Here is a 17,433-nt window from a genome sequence, read left to right as displayed (position 1 = left end):
TGGACTATGCTCCCTACCTATCATAACTGTCCCAGTAGCTAGAGAGGGGCCTTTCCCTCATGACACAGGGAGCAGGAGAATGGCATTTTTCTCAGTCTGGGTGGGCTGCCCCTAAATTCTAGGATCCAGCAGGGAACAGCAAGTGCTCTGGGAAACTAGAGATTCAGCTTTGAGACATGGAGATTTATCTGAACATCAGCCAATTTTAACTTGGAGGGAGGATGAGAATTGGGCCCCCATTAGAGGACAGCAGAGAATCCTGTGGCACCTTATAGACTAACAGACGTTTTGGAGCATGAGCTTTCATGGGTGAATACCCACTTCATCAGATGCAGGACAGAGTCAGCCAAGCACCATGTTTTAAATTAGATTCTCCACGTGCATGTACACACACACAAGACCAGGACTGCCTCCTCACATATCTGCAGCCAGAGACAGGCTTTCAGAAGAGTCAGTCAATAGCCAAGCCAAGCCCTCCCGAAAGAGAAGAGAAAGGAGATTATCCTGAGTGCCCATGCCCTGATCCATGAATAAAGTGGGAGGAAGCCCTTCATAACCAACACAATGTTGGGAATAGCAACAGTACATCCGAGTCCCATATGCACTAAGACTGGGCCTTCTAGCAAAAAGGGGGTTGTCAGTAAGTTGATCCTTCCCCACTCCAGTTCCAATAGGGTAATAAGAGCAAATTAAGTGATAGAATAAGATAGCACAGGCTTTTTTCAGACCCTGAGCACCATTATAGCCAATGTGACTGACTGGCTTGGGAGACATGAGAACAGAGTTCTGTGCCCAGCTTGGCCATGGACCAGCTGGGCAGCCTGGCACAAGTAACATTGCCTATGGTGACCCTTTCCATCCTTGGCTTGCCTAGCAAGACTGAGCTCTGAAGGGGGGACAGGGTCTGATCTCACTTGGATCCTCAACTCTTGTGCAGTACATCTACCAATGAGATATGCCATCATGTGCCAGCAATGCCCCTCTGCCATGTACATTGGCCAAACCAGACAGTCTCTATGCAAAAGACTAAATGGACACAAATCAGAGGTCAAGAATATAACATTTAAAAAGCCAGTCGGAGAACACTTCAACCTCCCTGGACACTCAATTACAGAGCTAAAAGGTCACAATTCTCCAACCAACCACCAAACGTCAAAAACAGACTCCAATGAGAGAATGCAGAATTGGAACTAATTTGCAAACTGGACACCATTAAATTAGGCTTGAAGAAAGACTGGGAGTGGATGGGTCATTACACAAAGTAAAAAACTATTTCCCTGTGCTATTTTTCCCCTACTGTTACTCACACCTTCTTGTCAACTGCTGGAAATGGGCCATCCTGATTATCACTACAAAAGTTTCTCCCTCCTGCTGATAATAGCCCACTTTAATTGATTAGTCTCATTATAACTGGTAAGGCACCACCCATTTTCTCATGTTCTCTCTGCATCTGTCTCCCTACTGTATTTTCTAGGGCATGCATCCGATGAAGTGGGTTTTAGCCCATGAAAGTTTAAGCCCAAATAAATTTGTTAGTCTCCAAGGTGCCACAAATAATCCTCGTTCTTTTTACAAATAAAGACGTTGTCTCTGTCTACACTAGCAGCTGAAGAACCAAACTTAGCATCAATTGATGGGATTGAAGTGGGATGATCGAATGATAGTTCAGTAACATGTCATTCATCATTGCCAGCAATGGGTCAATTATCTAGCATGGCCAAATCACAACAGGGGACTTGTCACACACCCCCTTCTACACCACCTCCCAAGAGTGAGCATCAGTGATCAGAGCTGGCTTCAGAAAAACAAGGCCACATTGATTTGCCGAAGCAGAGGCATGAGATTCTGTATTCCAAGACATGCAGCACGTTATCAAAATGCGACAAAGGTCTCAGCAAGTTGCTGTAACAAGCAGCGTGTGTGTCAATACATCAGCAGCTTGATGGATTCATCTCGAGACAGAAATCAAAGCTCAAGTGTGCTCGAAGTTCTTGCTGGCCTGGTTGGGTTATGGTAGGCCCCAGCATTGTAGGGAGGGGACATAGATGACTGGAATTTAATTGAGGACTCTGGGTGTCCATCTACCAGCTGTAAGACAAGACTTTGGGAAGCTGGAAAGTTTGTGAAGAACTACAAAAAAATCTCTAGGTAAAAAGAGTTACTTTTAGTCTCTGCTCAACATGTAGAAGAACTTTAAAATGGAGTACATCTTAAAAAGGTCAATGAAAACTTCACTGGTAGCAGAACAAAGGGGAGTAACTTTCAAAGGTTAAAAGCATCTTTAGTTCCCACAGATTTAAAAAAATTCAACCCCCTCATGTCTGAGGAGCAAGGAAAATTGATTGGAGAAAGGGCTGGATAAGTGTCAACAGAAGAGCTGGCAACCTTAGCTTAAATACTTAGCAACTTATGCAAAAGTTGGGGAGACACTCTTAATTAACTACCTACTAATTAATTTTTAGCTGTCCCCATCCTGCTGGGGCTGTCCTATCAATTCTTGTACATTTTTACACACACACACACACACGAAACAATAGAGCAAGTCATCCGAGCAAGGTGAAAGAGGGAAGAGTAAGCTAGATACCTATACTAAGAGGTGCTGAGGTAGTATTTTGGTTTTGCAAAAGCAAGAGTAGTGTGGATCCAGATTCTAATTTAGCCTACCCTTCATTTGCAAGGGGGGGTGGGCTCATTCCCCCACTTAAACCCTGCTCCTGGGAACAGGATTTATGATTCTACAAAATAGAGTGGAAATGCTTAAGACTATCTCAGGGGTCCATGGGGTAATCAGGCCCCTAGCACGGCTATTTGTAATATAGAAGGGGATTCAGATTCTACTGGTCTGGAATAGATCCTTGTCACTCATACTGATGACGGCATTAAAAAGGGTGGGAGAACGTGACTTCTTGCGGTAACTGAACTTTGATCATTGTGACCAGAGGGAGAGCACACTTCCCAGGAGCTGGATTTGCGTCAGATGTGATCACATGAATCATGGTTGAAATAGTTCTAGTCAGAGAAGTGATAAGAGACAAAAACACCCTATCACCTGTGGGTGAACACTATTCACAAAGCGATCACTCCCCAGTTGACCTGTCTCCATCCTCAAAGGAAACCTGCACAACAACATTTTCAAAAGTCGAGCCTGGAGGATCTTAAATTCAGAACTCTGCTGGATACTAAAAATCATGGACTGAACAGAGACCCTGGATTTATGGCTATTACAACAGTCTGTAACCCACTAACCCCCGCTTTTTGTCCTATGACTGCAGAGGTGTTACCAGGCCGCTCTACCTTGAACAGTCCTTTAGCTGAGGCGCTCTGAGTAGCTTTCCCAGACCTGAAGGAGACCGTGTAGCTCAAAAGCCTGTGTCTCTCACCAACAAGAGTTGATCCAATAAAAGATATGGCCTCACCTACCTTCTCTCTCTATTCAGGGAGAGACAGTTTATAGTCTAATGACACAGGGCTGCCCCGAGGGAAGTGGGGGGCAACTGGGGCAATTTGCCCCAGACCCCGGGCCCTGCATGGGCCCCCGCAAGAATATAGTATTCTATAGTATTTGCAATTTGTTTTTATGGAAGGAGCCCCCCAATATTGCTTTGGCCCAGGCCTCCTGAATCTTCTGGGTGGCTCTGCAATGACAACAACATTAAATTGTGGCTCTGACCTGGGCTACTTTCACCTCCAATTGGTCTTGTCACTTCTGCTCAGACCAGTTACGCTCTCTGCTCCCATTGTTTGAATTACTACACCTCCTTGGAAGAGCCACAAAGGATGGTGATGTAACACAACCTGTGTTCAGAGCACAAAGACAGTCTGGTGCTAGAGAGGTATAAGATTTCCAAGAGCCAGATAAGTATAGTTTAGCTAAGGGATGATCAAGCCGAGGATAACAATCCTTAATTAGATGAAAGATGAAAAGCGAGATTAGCCTGGGTGGAGGCCAAGGGTCCTACATTAATAGGAGTTAAAGACGGAAAAGGTAGGCTGAATCTCAAGAGAGTGATGGGAGAGAAATGCAAATCAGAAGTACTCATGCCACATTGCTTGGGAGAGTTGGAAGTGCGCAGAACGAGGCACTGGAAAAAATATAGTTTAGAGAACAATTGTGTATTGTAAGAAGAGGGATAGACCAAGCCCTAGAGGTTTTTTCTGCTTGATGTTGAGGAAAACCTTATGGTCAGCCAAGAGGCCACTGCAAGTATCAGCACACACCAAAAAGCCATAGTATGCAGTGGAGCCATTGGGCACTTAAGAAGCTGCCGGAGAACAATCCTTGATTAGCCCAAGATGGAGAACAGATAGTGTACATTTTCCTGCCATTTATATTACGGCAGCAAATCCTAGGAAGACACTGCACAATTCTAGTGTGGTAACTTTAGAGTTCCTCTATCCCAGTATCATGGGTATTGATCTTCAGGGGTGGAGAAAAAAGCCTATGTAGGTTTTGTACACTAGTACCGGGAGGTACACCCTGTACGGAGACACAGGCCATCACAAGAATGGCTGGGATCAAAATCAAGCTGAAAAATTCATGCGTCTAGAACAGCTATTACTCCAGCATGTGACTATAAACTATTCAGTGACCTTCTTGGGTTAAGGATTCACTTATTTGAAGGTAGATAAAGTCAGACAGGAATGCAATGCTGCCCAGTGTTCTCAGTGCCTCTCATACAACAGCTACCAATATGCTCAGGCATGAAACACTGTTCATTAGAGCCAGAGTCCCTCATCGAATTCAGCAAGGAGTTCTGCCCCATGAGGCCTGGCCCAACAGGACATTCAAGGTAGGACAGCAGCTGCAAGACAGAATATCCTTGTTTTGCAAAAGGGTTGTGTTGGGCACAGAATGTCTCCTTCTCTGCTACTCTACAATAACCCCCAACCACAATCAAATCCATCACACACACACCCAACCACCCCTCCCCACAGAGCAAGGGAAGCGGTTGTAAATGCCACTGTTTTCCCTCTGCTTAGGTAGCTGACTAGCGTGACCAGATGTCCTGATTTTATAGGGACAGTCCTGATATTTAGGGCTTTTTCTTATGTAGTCCCCTATTATGCCCCCACTCCCTGTCCTGATTTTTCACACTTGCTGTCTGGTCACCCTGCAGCTGAACAGATTTCTGATGACAGCCATGCACACATGGATTGACAGACATTTGAACACACGGCTACCAGAAACACACACTGCAGTCAGAGTACTGTAGTTTGCAGCGACCAAAGCCAGGGGAGGTGGGAGAGAGAGACCAATTCTAAAGATAGGAACCCTCCTCCGGGGAGCATCTTATGCCCTATCTCACCATACTTCCCTCTAGGAATCCCACCATCCTGGGTGAAGATTACTCTGATGCAGAGAGCCAACACAAGACCTACACACCAATAGTCCAGTCCCACTTTGAGGGGATAAGTAGGATTTTGCACAGACTTGGTGCTAGACCTCTGGATGGGTGCAACATTCAGCCCTGTGTATGTTGCATCATGACTTGGGAAACAAGGGAGGTGCTCAAACCTCCAACCTACAGGGATTGCTTAGGAGAATCAGCTGAAAGCTGCTTCTTGAAAGGGACTAGGGAAGACAGTTACTCTTAGAAGCCCACCAGTTAACATGGAACAAACTGGACTAGCTAGTAGTTGGCTACAACAAATCGTGATGGCCAAGAGAGTTGTATTCAGCACTAGCTCAACCCTATGGCTGGACTGTGTCTGCAGAAGGGTTGTGGAAAGTTCAGATCAACTGCCAAATCCAGCCTGTAGCTTCCCTCCCTCTGCAGAGCTGAGCTGCAGGTCTGTATTGCTTGTGAACTCCAGACAGTTTGAGTTTGTCCCACAAGGGAGAGAAATAGGAGCAAGTATATGGATAATACATGCAAATATTCAAATTAGACACCACCCTGGGGCTACAGGCAATTTGGTAGTCCAGCCCAAGGGGCTGCATCTGGGTTTGTGCAGTCTCTGCATTAGCAATATCCAGACCATCTTCCCCCTGGGTTTTACTTCAAAGGAATCCTAAAGAGCATCCCCCTGGCCACACTTTACCCTTCCTTGGCCTTTCAGCACATTGCTGCAAAAGGTTACATAGCCCATGTCCATAATGCCAAGAAGCTGGTCAGGTAGAGTTTTTATTTTAATTTGTTTTTTGGGGTAACTGCCTCCATGCTAAGGAGAAGTTTTGATTTAAGCAAATGCAGCTTTTTCCTCAAAGTGCTGTACAGATTCTTCACTGTGGGGCTCTAAGTACAGTTCACTTGTCTAAATCTCCCCTATGCGACACATGGGTCGATCGTCTCCAGTCTACAAGGATTTTCTTCCATCACAGACAAATTGAACATGACAAGAGGACCTGTTCTTTCCCCATCAGGGATTTTGTCTGCATGCATCCCAGGAGAGGGGAAGGAAAAAAAAAAAAAAAAAAAAAAAAAAAAAAAAAAAATCAACTGCCAAGTTCATGTGTTTAAATGTCGGGCACTTTTCCCTACTTAAACAACTTATTTATAGCAGCGTATGAGTTATCAGCACACTGGCTGCCCCAGGAGGAAGGAAAAAAAGGAGTCACCTTGCACAGCTGGAACAAAACCCAACCCGAAAATGTTTACCACACCTGGTTCTTTACACATGCTGCAAGGCAGGGAGTGGAAAGTGAACCAATGCATCCCACTTCAACTTTGTTTTGGTGGTTTGGAGGGGGAAGGGAAAAAGAAGAAATGAGAGAAAAAAGTACAACCAATGCGTGCTCATAGTTTTCAAAAACCTGCCAGAAGCAACTGTAGTTTCTTAGCAACAGGAGTTAAGCACCTTACCTTCTGGGACATGAGTCTAGAAATTGACATCCAGCAGCTTTGTGTTAATATCTCATTTTTAACCCCCTTCTGTTACTCCACTGGCACAGGAGCATCTGTTTTCACAACAAAGATTTCCCATCCCCCATCCCCAGACATACAAGGATTTCTGAACTCAGACTGTGGTTTAGTTCCAAATCCTGCTTCTGTCAAGTCTTGTGGAATGGGGAAGTTGCTTTCCCCTGATAACTCTCCTTATCTCCCTTCATCTGACACACACACACAGTGGGCATGTTGGGTAATTACAGAGCCATGTGATCAGTTGCACCTTTGATTTACCCTTCTGCCTAACAATCCTGACTCCTGGAGACTTATTCCAATGCTCCAGATCCTCAAGTAGGTTCATGGGCTTTTAGAATCAACCTGCTGCACAGCTGTTTCCTTTACTCTCCTCCCCTACAAAGTTACCCCAGACTGAAGTCTAGGAAGGACAATATTCCTAGATCTGGGCTTGCAAAGGAAATGGGGGTGGAGGGGGGGGGGAGAGACAGAAGGAGAATCTGTAGGGCAACTTATGGTAGCCCACCACAGTGCCAGCCTTTCCCCAGTGGGTCACTGTTCTTCTCTCAAATGTGTATGGGAGTAGGAGTGCAGAATCCCACCCCTGGAAAACAAGTAGGGTTGCCAACTTATCTGCAGAAAACCCAAACCCTTGCCCCACCCCTTCTGAGGCCCCGCCCCCTGCTCACTCCATCCTCCCTCCCTCCCTTGCTCTCCCTCACTCATTTCCACCAGGCTGGGGCAGGGGTGCTAGAGGGGTGAGTGATCCGGCTGGGTTAAGCCAGCATATACTGATATGGCCCTTATTGCTGTCAGAGAGCTGCACAAACACCCCCACACTCCTGTGAGCCAAGGCAGTGCTATTACTTCCTGGTTTTGGAGGAGCAGAGGCACAGGGAGACCAAGAGTACATCTGCAGCAGTAATCATCTCAGAACCAAGACCAACCAGCTCAGGCTCATGCTACAGGGCTAACGGTTGTGTAGATGTTCCCACTCAGCTCTGAAACCCAGCAAGGCGGGTATGCATGCCTACACTGCTAGGTCAGTCTACCCAAGTTATGAGACCACAGGTTGCACCTTTTTTGTTTGGAAGCCACAGTACAGACATCCCCCTAGTGACTAACCCATTGTCACACAGGAAGTTTGTGGCAGAGCTGTGAACTGAACCCTGTTCTCTAGAGTCTCAGGCTAGCACCCCAGCCACTGAGCCAGGCATCCTTTCATTTCAGTTACCAATGGCTCATTCTGATTTAGCTTAAATCTGATCCTAAATGGACTTTAACTAGACTGAAACAGGTTGCTAAACCTGAAATAAGAGTGTCCACACCACAATTTGCACTGGTTTAAATTCATACCTTAAATTATTCTGGTGCAAGTTTCACATTTAGACAAGCTCTAATGACTCTTTAGGTCCCGGCAACATTCCCCACAAGGTACTTTGATGCCTGTCAAGTCTACAGCCTAATAAGCTGCCCCTTCAAAATACATTATCCATGTACTGTTCTTTCCCTGTATGCACAAAGCAAAACCATCCCTGTCTGGCTGCCAGGGCAAGCCAGCAATTCACTGAATGAACAAGATCAGCAATAAGCAGTCTGAGAGGCCGAGTGACCTAGTGCTCAGACATCCTGGGAGCAGAGTCCTTTAAATGTGGCCAATACCAATGACAATTTAAGACAGCTCAGGAGGGCCATGGGAAGAAAACAATCAGCCACTGTGTGTACTACAGACATTGGTTCAAAGGGGTGCGACCCCATATGGCACTGAGACTCCTGTGTAAAACTCCTGGGACCAATCAGCATTTCACCCATCACTATAAAGGGCATTAGTCACTGAACAAGCCTGCTGCCTTTGAAGCCTCATTTTAAGAGAAGGCTTCAATAAGGAAAGGAAATTTACACTTCATGGGTTCATTTTTATACCAAGTAAACAACGGTTCATGTCGCCCCTGATCCCCGATGCTCTGCACTTATAAGTCGTCCCTCCCCTTTTTTGACAGCACCATGTAGTGTCTTTTGGGATTTAACTAGCAACTACTACAGTCCAGGAAATTGTACACACCCAGCTCCTTCATTTATGTTCACTTCTGCATGGCCTCCTTTTCCAACATACAACTGTGATGGAGTAGGGGCTGTCTGTGTGGGGGATGGGAGAGCAGGGTGTCTTTAGGTGAGGGACAGGATCTTTAAGCCTGTAACCTGAGCCAGGCAGGGGGAGTGGGGGTCAGCTCCTTTGCCTGGGAAGCTGAAAAAAAGGGATCGGCCGGTGGGAGGAGAGGCTGGTCAGTTTTGGTTTTGGGGCTGTGTGGGCGGAATTCAGGGTATCCTAGCTAGGATCCAAGCACCTTGAAAGCCCAGAAGGACTCGATGGAGGGGTCCTGACTGTGCCTGCAAGCTCTGCTGTAACCTGCGTTCCTGTTGTCCAATAAACCTTCTGTTTTACTGGCTGGCTAAAAGTCACTGTGGGGTCCAGGAACAGGGACGCAGGGCCAGATTTCCCCAGACTCCGTGACAACAACTTGTACCTATATGTTCAGAAGCTTACATGCACCCGAAACACTAGTTAACAGAGGTACAGAGCAGAGATGATGGCCCATTAAACACCTCTTAAGTTAGCTCTTGTGAGACCTCCATCAGATTCTCATTCCTGCCTGCTGTTTGGGCACCTTCATAGAATATCAGGGTTCGAAAGGACCTCAGGAGGTCATGTAGTCCAACCCCCTGCTCAAAGCAGGGCCAATCATAGATTTTTACCCCAGATCCCTAAATGGTCCCCTCAAGGATTGAACTCAACCCTAGGTTTAGGCCAATGCTCAAACCACTAAGCCATCCCTCCCGCCTCAGTCTACTTCCTGGAGAAATATGGTCTGCTCTGAACTTCAGCCATGTCTATGCTAGGAGCACTTTACTGGCACACTATACCAGCAATGTACTCCTAGTGTGGATGCAGTAAACCAGCAAAGCTGCACTTTTACTGGTATGGTTTAGTCTATTCCACACACACCCACTAGCAAATCCAAGCTATATTGATAATAGCGTCTGACATAGCTGCTTCTACACTAGGGGCATCTGTCAGATCAGGGAATCACACCTCCCCTCACTTCTGACGGACAAAGCTGTGCCAGCCTGTAGTGCAGAGCCAGCCTTTGAGAACATGTGGAGCTGAACTTCCCTCTTCAGGCTCTATTCCCATTAGTGAGCAAGGTCTGACTTGAGTCACTGGGGCAGGGAAGACTGGGAACAAGGACATAATCTGCACCTATTTTGGCAAGGAGTTGGTGAAAGGTTGAGACAATGTATTTGTTCACCTACACAATTTAAGTGTATGATTCACTCAATGTGGACATAAAATGCTTGTTATGGATATCAGAGAAGCCCAAGGTTTTATTCTGAGCTGAAAGTCAATTACAAATTGTCTGGAAGTGGCAATCTACAGCTAATTTATGACCCCCAAATTCTTATCAGAAGACATTCCTTACTGCACTGGCATACTTCCAGTATCCCTCCTCTGCAGCCATCCAGCTTTCTAGAAGACTTGCATCTCCACAGGCTTTATATTATAGGGTTTCAATCAGGCCCTACAATTTCACTCATGTACATCTGACTCCAGCAGTGGTTGCATGCAGATATCCAAGGGCAGTATTTGGTCCCAGACACGACTGTATCGATCGATCCAAGAACTAGTTACAAATATCCCCTCTACCATGAGAGTAAAACCTGTCAATTTTGGTGGCAGGCCTTTACACTGCAAGTTTTAAAGACACACCCAGCAAAAGTCAAGTCACACCAGACACTGGAGTGTCATCTATTTTTAACTGGGCAAAGGAAATTCAGGATTGTGTCAGCCTGGGAAGAGCATCTTTGTGGTCAGACATCATCTCTGCTTTCAGATCCCAGAAAGCAATCGGAAATGGGAGAAGAGCACATGCACACACATACACAAGTCTGCTAACTTGAGGCAGTTAAATCTTTTGTACATTTCTCTTCTAAGCACTTTTCACTTCCACACAACAGTAGTTAGAGAAGCCACACCAAAGAGATCATCATCTTTCACAGCAATCCAGGGCAAGAGGTCATGGAATGGCTTGACACACACATAGATTTGCATTAAAAAAAAAAAAAAAAAAAAAAAAAAACGGACTGTGAATGCCAGTAAGTTTTTTCCTAAAGCACCTCAGAGCCTTGTTAGCAACTTTTGAGTATCTTGCCCTCCAAATTTAATAATTAAATAAAAAAGACTTAAATACCGAGGTCTAACACCAAGAGCCCAGTTGCCACTTTTCTATCCGTTTTCTGTTCACTTTTCTGGTCTGTTTCTTCACCCTCAGTCTCCTTTCAGTCATTGATCAGATCCATTCTGCACCTCCCCCCACCTTTACTTCTATATCCTCTGCTCTCCTCCTTCTCCCCACCTTCACTCCAACAACCCTCCTTGAATCACACCAGTTCTCATGGAACTGAGGAGAGCCAGCATCACTGCCTACCAAGAAATGGTTGATCCCCCAACTCCCTGCAAAATACTTTAGATTTCTCTGTCGGAGGTTACAATACACCAACCACCCACTTCCAAGTCTTCTCCACCACTATGGAAAAGTAACCATGAACAAACAGACTGACCCCTACAGAAGAACATTCCCTAGATCAGGGGGACCGCAGGATCCCAATATGAACTCAGTCTCCGTCTCCATGAAAGGATATAGATTTGCAAGTGGTAGCCAACAGTAAGAAAAGTTGCTCCTTCAAGCAGCTAAATCCTCTCCCCTGCTTAGCAACAGACATGCTGCAAAGCAACACACCTGCCCACTCTTTTTTGCTTATTCTCCTGTTTATCCCCGGAAACAGTCATGCCCCAGTGCCCCTTTGCCACACTTGGCAGCATAGCAGATGCTGGCCACTAGCTCTCAGGTCTACATTCCATGTGCCCAATGATGCGCCAACCACCACACATGGCTCCTGTTCTCATTTTTCCATCAGCAAAGAGGAATTTAACAGCAAAGCTTTGCCCACAGGTGAGTCTGGGGGAGGGGAGGGCAAAAGGAGTGCACCATAGACCAATCTTGAGAATAATTTACATGGCATTTCTGATCCACCAGTGAACTAGCCAGAAGGGCAGAAACTCCCTTTTGCTCCATGTCTCAGCAGACGGACCCCCACCACAGAGCTAAGGTGCTCTCATCCCACACGTAGCTGAATTGGATTCTGAAACTGGGAAGTAGGAAACAGCCTGATAGACTGACACAGAATTACACTGTTCATTGATGTACAGGAGCATGCAGTGGCGAGTGTTAGGTCAGCAAAGAAATACCAGGGTAGTCTGAATAGTTAGCTGGGTTTTGAATGCATGGGGAAGGGGGCCTGGGGTGGAGGAGGGGCAAGAGGGCTTGGATACTCCCCCTGAACAGGACACTTGCACACTTCTGGACAGTAAACCTGTTAGCTCTATCCCTGCCTTGCATTTTGCAACAAAAAAAAAAAAAAAAAAGGACCCACTGCTTGACTGTCACATTCAGAACAATTTTCTAGAAGTGTTATTTGTTTGGGGTGACCCAGGAGCTATGTAGTCATCTGTACATATTCCAGATCCACTCTTACTAGAGTTAATGACTATTTGCATCAGTAGGATCCTGTCTTAGACAGGGCACTGCTTCGGATGCCATTTTTTCAACATCATGTTACCATGTTCAGCACAGCGATAAGGAAACTGGGCCACTGACTGCCTCCCTCTGCAGTGCCACAGGGAGAGAGGAGATAAGGCTGCTCCATGAGCTGCTGAGTCAGCCAGGACTCCTCCGCCTAGAGCAGATGCTTATGCTTAAGGCCATCCCTGCATGCAATTAAAACTAAAACTTGTCTAGCAGCCGTCATCAGCTAGCACTTTCCAACAAGTTTTACAAAACCCCTGCTCAGGTCCCATTACAGCCCACAGCTCAGTTTGTTAACAAACACTACCCAAGTACTGAAAGGGCAGGGGCTGGTGGAAAAAAAAAGTCTTTCTATCTTTGTTGCTAATGCTTATGCAAGACTCCAAAATTTCCTAGGCTCAAGTCCACTTAGGTCGCTACAGCGGGAGGAGGAGGAGGAGGAGGAGATGGGACTTTTCCAAAATGAAGAAAAAAGGGCTCATACAACAGATCTTGAGTGGTCAATGAGGTTAAATAAAACTGTAATTGAAGCCAAGTGAGAAAAATGGGGGGGGAGAGAAGAGAGACTCTCCAGAAAATCTAATTGCCTCTGGCTGCCCTACAGGCAAACAGCAGTCAGTAGCCTGGTGTAACCATAGTTACCTCACAGCTGGCCAATAATGCAACATGGCTAGTTGGACTAGCTCAACAGAATCCTGTGATATTACAGCTCTGCCCTATTATTGGGAGCAGGTTCTCGGGAAGAGAGAAGACTCAGTCCATAGGCTTGGATAGAGGGAGGAGCAGGAGAGAGAAATCAGGGACTACTGCATTAGAAGTCTCATGCTGAAAGAGGCAAGTAGCATTTCCTAATAAGAATGGGTGTAAAACACCACCATCACCAAACCTCTAACAAGTCCTTACGATAGCCTTCAGAAACCAGAAAAACCAAAGCCCAATGGGAGAGGTGTTTTAAATCAAGACAGGCATACTTGCTTCTACAGCAACTGCGCTTTCCAGACAAGGTCAACAGAACGAGGTCCTGGCCCAGAAGGAATAAATCTAAATACTTGGAAATAGTCCCAAGAATCAGGGACAGAGGCAGTGAGAGCAGAAGATGGAGGAGGGAGAGACTCAGCCTTAGGGGAAGCAAAAAATAATCATTTGCATTTCTGAAGCACCAGGGCTATCAAAGCACTTTGCAAGCAATAACGAAGACAGGGAAGATGCCAATATCTATTTTACAAAAAAGGAGAAACAGGTACAGCCAAAAGTGGCTTGCTCTGAAAGTCTCACAGGAAGCCTGTGACAGACCTCAGATGGAGAGAGAACCAAGATCACTTAACCACCCCCATTCCATTAACCATCCCTTGTTTATACAGGGAAGCCCCGTCCACGCTAAGGAAATTCTAAGATAATTTTCCATCACTATCAGGTCAGTTCCATGGGTGTCTGCAGGTCTAGGGTCCCCAACCTAACACTGGTAGAGCTGAACTAGCATTAGCAATGATGGGAAGTGGTTTAATTCTTTTTTAAACAGTTTTAGAAGATTCCCCTCAGCACAGACTGGACCATAGAGTTTGGAAGTTTTCAGAGGAAGATTCAAGTCTAAGTTGGGGTTTCTCAACTGGCAGAATTCCAGTGAATTAAAACAATACAGGATTTGCCTACTCTGCCAAGAAGAGTTTTGCAATGGTCAGATTTGCTAACAAGGAGGTGCTGCAGTGCTCTTCCTCAACTACAGCCGGAGTGCCTGGCACAGACACCATACAGCCTACCTCCTCATAGTCTTCTTACCCTCCCATCCCCACTGTCTCAGAAAGCCTCAGTTCTCCCTCTCCTAAGTCACCACAGCAGCCATCCTCAGACAGCAGCAGACCTGCTTGTCATTTTCATTAGGCACAGTCCAACTGGACCCAAGGGAAGATGCAGAAATCCCACTTTCAACTGCACTCTGGAGCACAAGCCTTTCACCAAGGAGCTGCTTCTCACCATTACATCACAACTTGGGAGCCAAGCAGACTGAACAGTGTGAGCAATGGAAGAGTCAGAGGATCACCTGGACCCAGCTCTGCTGGGCTCTGCCTCCAAGCTACTCAGGTTGTCATCTCTCTTTGACCTCATGTTTGAGTAAGCATCAGAGTCAGAACTATTGCTGACACTTCTGTGAACCAAGTGGTATAGGTTTATTTTGTTGGTTTGTTTTTTTTTTGGGGGGGAGGGGGGAGGAGAGGAGATATTCAGGGGGAGAGAAAGAACCTTCTCTGTGCAAAGTACCTGTACACAATCTCTTTCCCTACTCCCTTGACCTGATCCTTTAGTCAGTCAATAATTCTATAAAAAGACACACCAAGATACTCTTCAAACAGTTCTCTCCGAGCACCTTCCATGTCAGAAACAGGATCTTAGCATAAATCAAAATCAGTGACATTCAACTGCAGGTGTGGAGAATTCAGATTTTAGGGCAAGTATCTATGTGGCCCTCCCTCCCCAAACACACACTACAGTGACAGCTGAGTTTAACCCTTCCTTATACTTGCTTGTTTCAAATATCCTCCACTATGGTTTGGCCTCTAAACAGTTATACCAAGTTAGGACCAAGCACATAACACATGCTCCAACCCAGCTAAAGACTTTAGGCATGGCTGTGGACTTTTAATTCACTTCAGTCCTATTCACACAAGCTGTGACAAACTAGAAACAGGCCAGAACCCAGATATTTAACTTCACACTTCTATAAAGAAGAGATCTAGTGAGGAGGAGGGGAAAGTGTGGGATAAACTGCCTGCCACCCATTAGTTTATTGTGGGAACCAGTGTTGAAGACAGGGTAGTGGGGTAGATGGACCCTGGAGCTGAATCCATCTGACAATTCCTATGCTCCAAACCCTGGCAATTCCCCAAACTTTATGGGGAAGTTCAGACTGCCTGTGCCAATGCCTATCTCCGTTAAGATCACAGCTGAGCTTTAGGTCAACACTCCATGTCTGTTTTAGGGTTTCACACTGCCACCCATCACCACAGCATCTGAGTGCCTGTTGCATAAAAATCAACACTGTTGTCAGAGCCATGCCAGCAACAATGGAATCTGAGCAATTGTTTTAAAGGGGGTCTAAGCAACTGCTCCCCAAACCAGGAATGGGGGTGGGGGAAACACACACACGCTTACTTTGACCAGATGGATCTCACATCTGAAACAGGTAGAGGAGAAACGCACAGTTACCCTGGACAGGGAGACTGTTGCCAGAAGCCTGCTAGTACCCACTATGCTTAAACACAGTCTGTTACCAAGGCCATTCCGCCCCCACATGCGCAGACCCTGAGCAGAGCAAGTTTTGTTCCTGCTGCCCATGATCCAAGGAGGAAACTCCTCCATCCCCACCCCCTCCCTGAAAGGGGAGGGAGGAGGGAGAATGGAGCAGAGGATGGGGGAAGGTGGTGAAATATTAGTCAGACTCCTACTGAAGCCCACAGGAGGTAGAAATGAAACACAACAGACAATGTAATCCAAGCCCTACTAGTAAGGAGAGGGGCTGGAGGGTCCAAAAAGCTGCCCCCGCCCCCCGGCGTAACAGATCTCTATGGAAACAAGTCTCTTGAAAGTCACAAACAATGAAACTCCCAGTACAAAGGGGAGTGTGTGTGGGTGGCTGGGGGGGATTTCCAGATGTGGCTCAACATGGTCATACTGAACTCAACCTCTAAGTGCAGGGGCGGATGGACCAGGGAGAGCCAGCAGGCACGGTGGCCGGGAATCCCACAGCCCTGGGGAGGGGGGCCCTACACACGGAAATGCAGTGGACGAGAAGAGCGGAATGGCACTGCGGCAGGGAAGCTCACAGCCCGAGGAGGGTGTTATTGTGGGAGAGGAGCCCACGGGTGCGGGGGCGGACGTGGGGCGATCCGGGTCTTCGGCGGCATTTCGGCAGGGGGGGGGCCTTCCGTGCCGCCAAAGACCCGGGTGGAGTACAAGCCCTGCAGCTCCCCGGCTTTGCCCCAGGCCCCGTGAATGCTCTGGGCAGCCCTGGAGGAGCCCCGCCGCCCGGGCACCTGGCACTGCGGCGGGGAAGCTCGCAGCCCGACGAGAGCGCTATTGGGGGAGAAGGACCCCGCTACCCGCGGATCATGGGGGGGGGCTGGCACTGCGGCGGGGAAGCTCGCAGCCCGAGGAGAGCGCTACTAGGGGAGAAGGACCCCGCTACCCGCGGATCATGGGGGGGGCTGGCACTGCGGCGGGGAAGCTCGCAGCCCGAGGACAGCGCTATGGGGGAGGGGGGCTGGCACTGCGGCGGGGAAGCTCGCAGCCCGCCATGCGGGGCTCACCGCGGTACGGCAGGCTCCCGGAGAGGCGCACGGTGACGGTGCCGGCCAGCGGCTCCCCGGGGCTGTAGACCACCCGGCTCTCGCTCAGGCGGATCTCGAAGAGCTGCAGCTTCCCCATGGCCGGGCCCCGCTCCTGCTCCCTGCAGGGCTGCGCGGCGGCGGTAGCTGCTTCTCGGGGGCGGCTCTACCTGCTGCTAGTGACGCGCCGGCCGGGCATGTCCCTGCCTCTTAAAGCGCCAACACCGCCCCGGCAGACACCGCCTGCGGCGGGGGGCGGGGGGATGTCTAGGCGGGGTGGCCCCAGACGGGGTGTCCCGCACCCTGCAGCTAGAGGGGGACGGACCCCGCCTCCTGGTCTGAGGCCCTGGGATCTGGACCCAGCCAGGAAGAAAGCCTGTGTCCAAGCAGGGATCTGTTTGTTTCAGAGTGATAGCCCTGTTTGTCTGTATCAGCAAAAACAACCTGTCTCTCTCTGCCCAGCTTCCCGCCTGTCTCAGGGAGATAAAACCAATCAGCAGCTCGGGGCAAAGGGACTGTGATCCAAGTGCACCATTTCCTACCCTGAATCGTAAGGAAAGGAGAAACAGGGTGGGCAGGTGCCCCTTACAGATCAGAGCCATCTGTCCTTTATTCCCTTGCGGTGCAGCC

General features: G+C 47.8%; 1 protein-coding gene across 1 annotated transcript in view; it reads right to left on the bottom strand.

The window, feature by feature from the left end:
* The window catches only part of ARRDC1 (arrestin domain containing 1), a 69,354-nt gene extending 52,136 nt beyond the window's left edge, over window positions 1-17,218 (bottom strand). The window contains exon 1 of the mRNA XM_032765229.2: window positions 16,786-17,218. Within this exon, the coding sequence (XP_032621120.1) occupies window positions 16,786-16,903 (118 nt within the window). The 5' untranslated portion in view covers window positions 16,904-17,218. The remainder of the gene's footprint in view (window positions 1-16,785) is intronic.
* Window positions 17,219-17,433: the final 215 nt, after the last annotated feature.

Source organism: Chelonoidis abingdonii, chromosome 24, assembly GCF_003597395.2.
Source record: "Chelonoidis abingdonii isolate Lonesome George chromosome 24, CheloAbing_2.0, whole genome shotgun sequence".
Taxonomy (NCBI): Eukaryota; Metazoa; Chordata; order Testudines; family Testudinidae; genus Chelonoidis; species Chelonoidis abingdonii.
The sequence above is the reverse complement of the archived record's forward strand: the minus strand, read 5'-3'. Positions and strand labels throughout refer to the sequence as shown.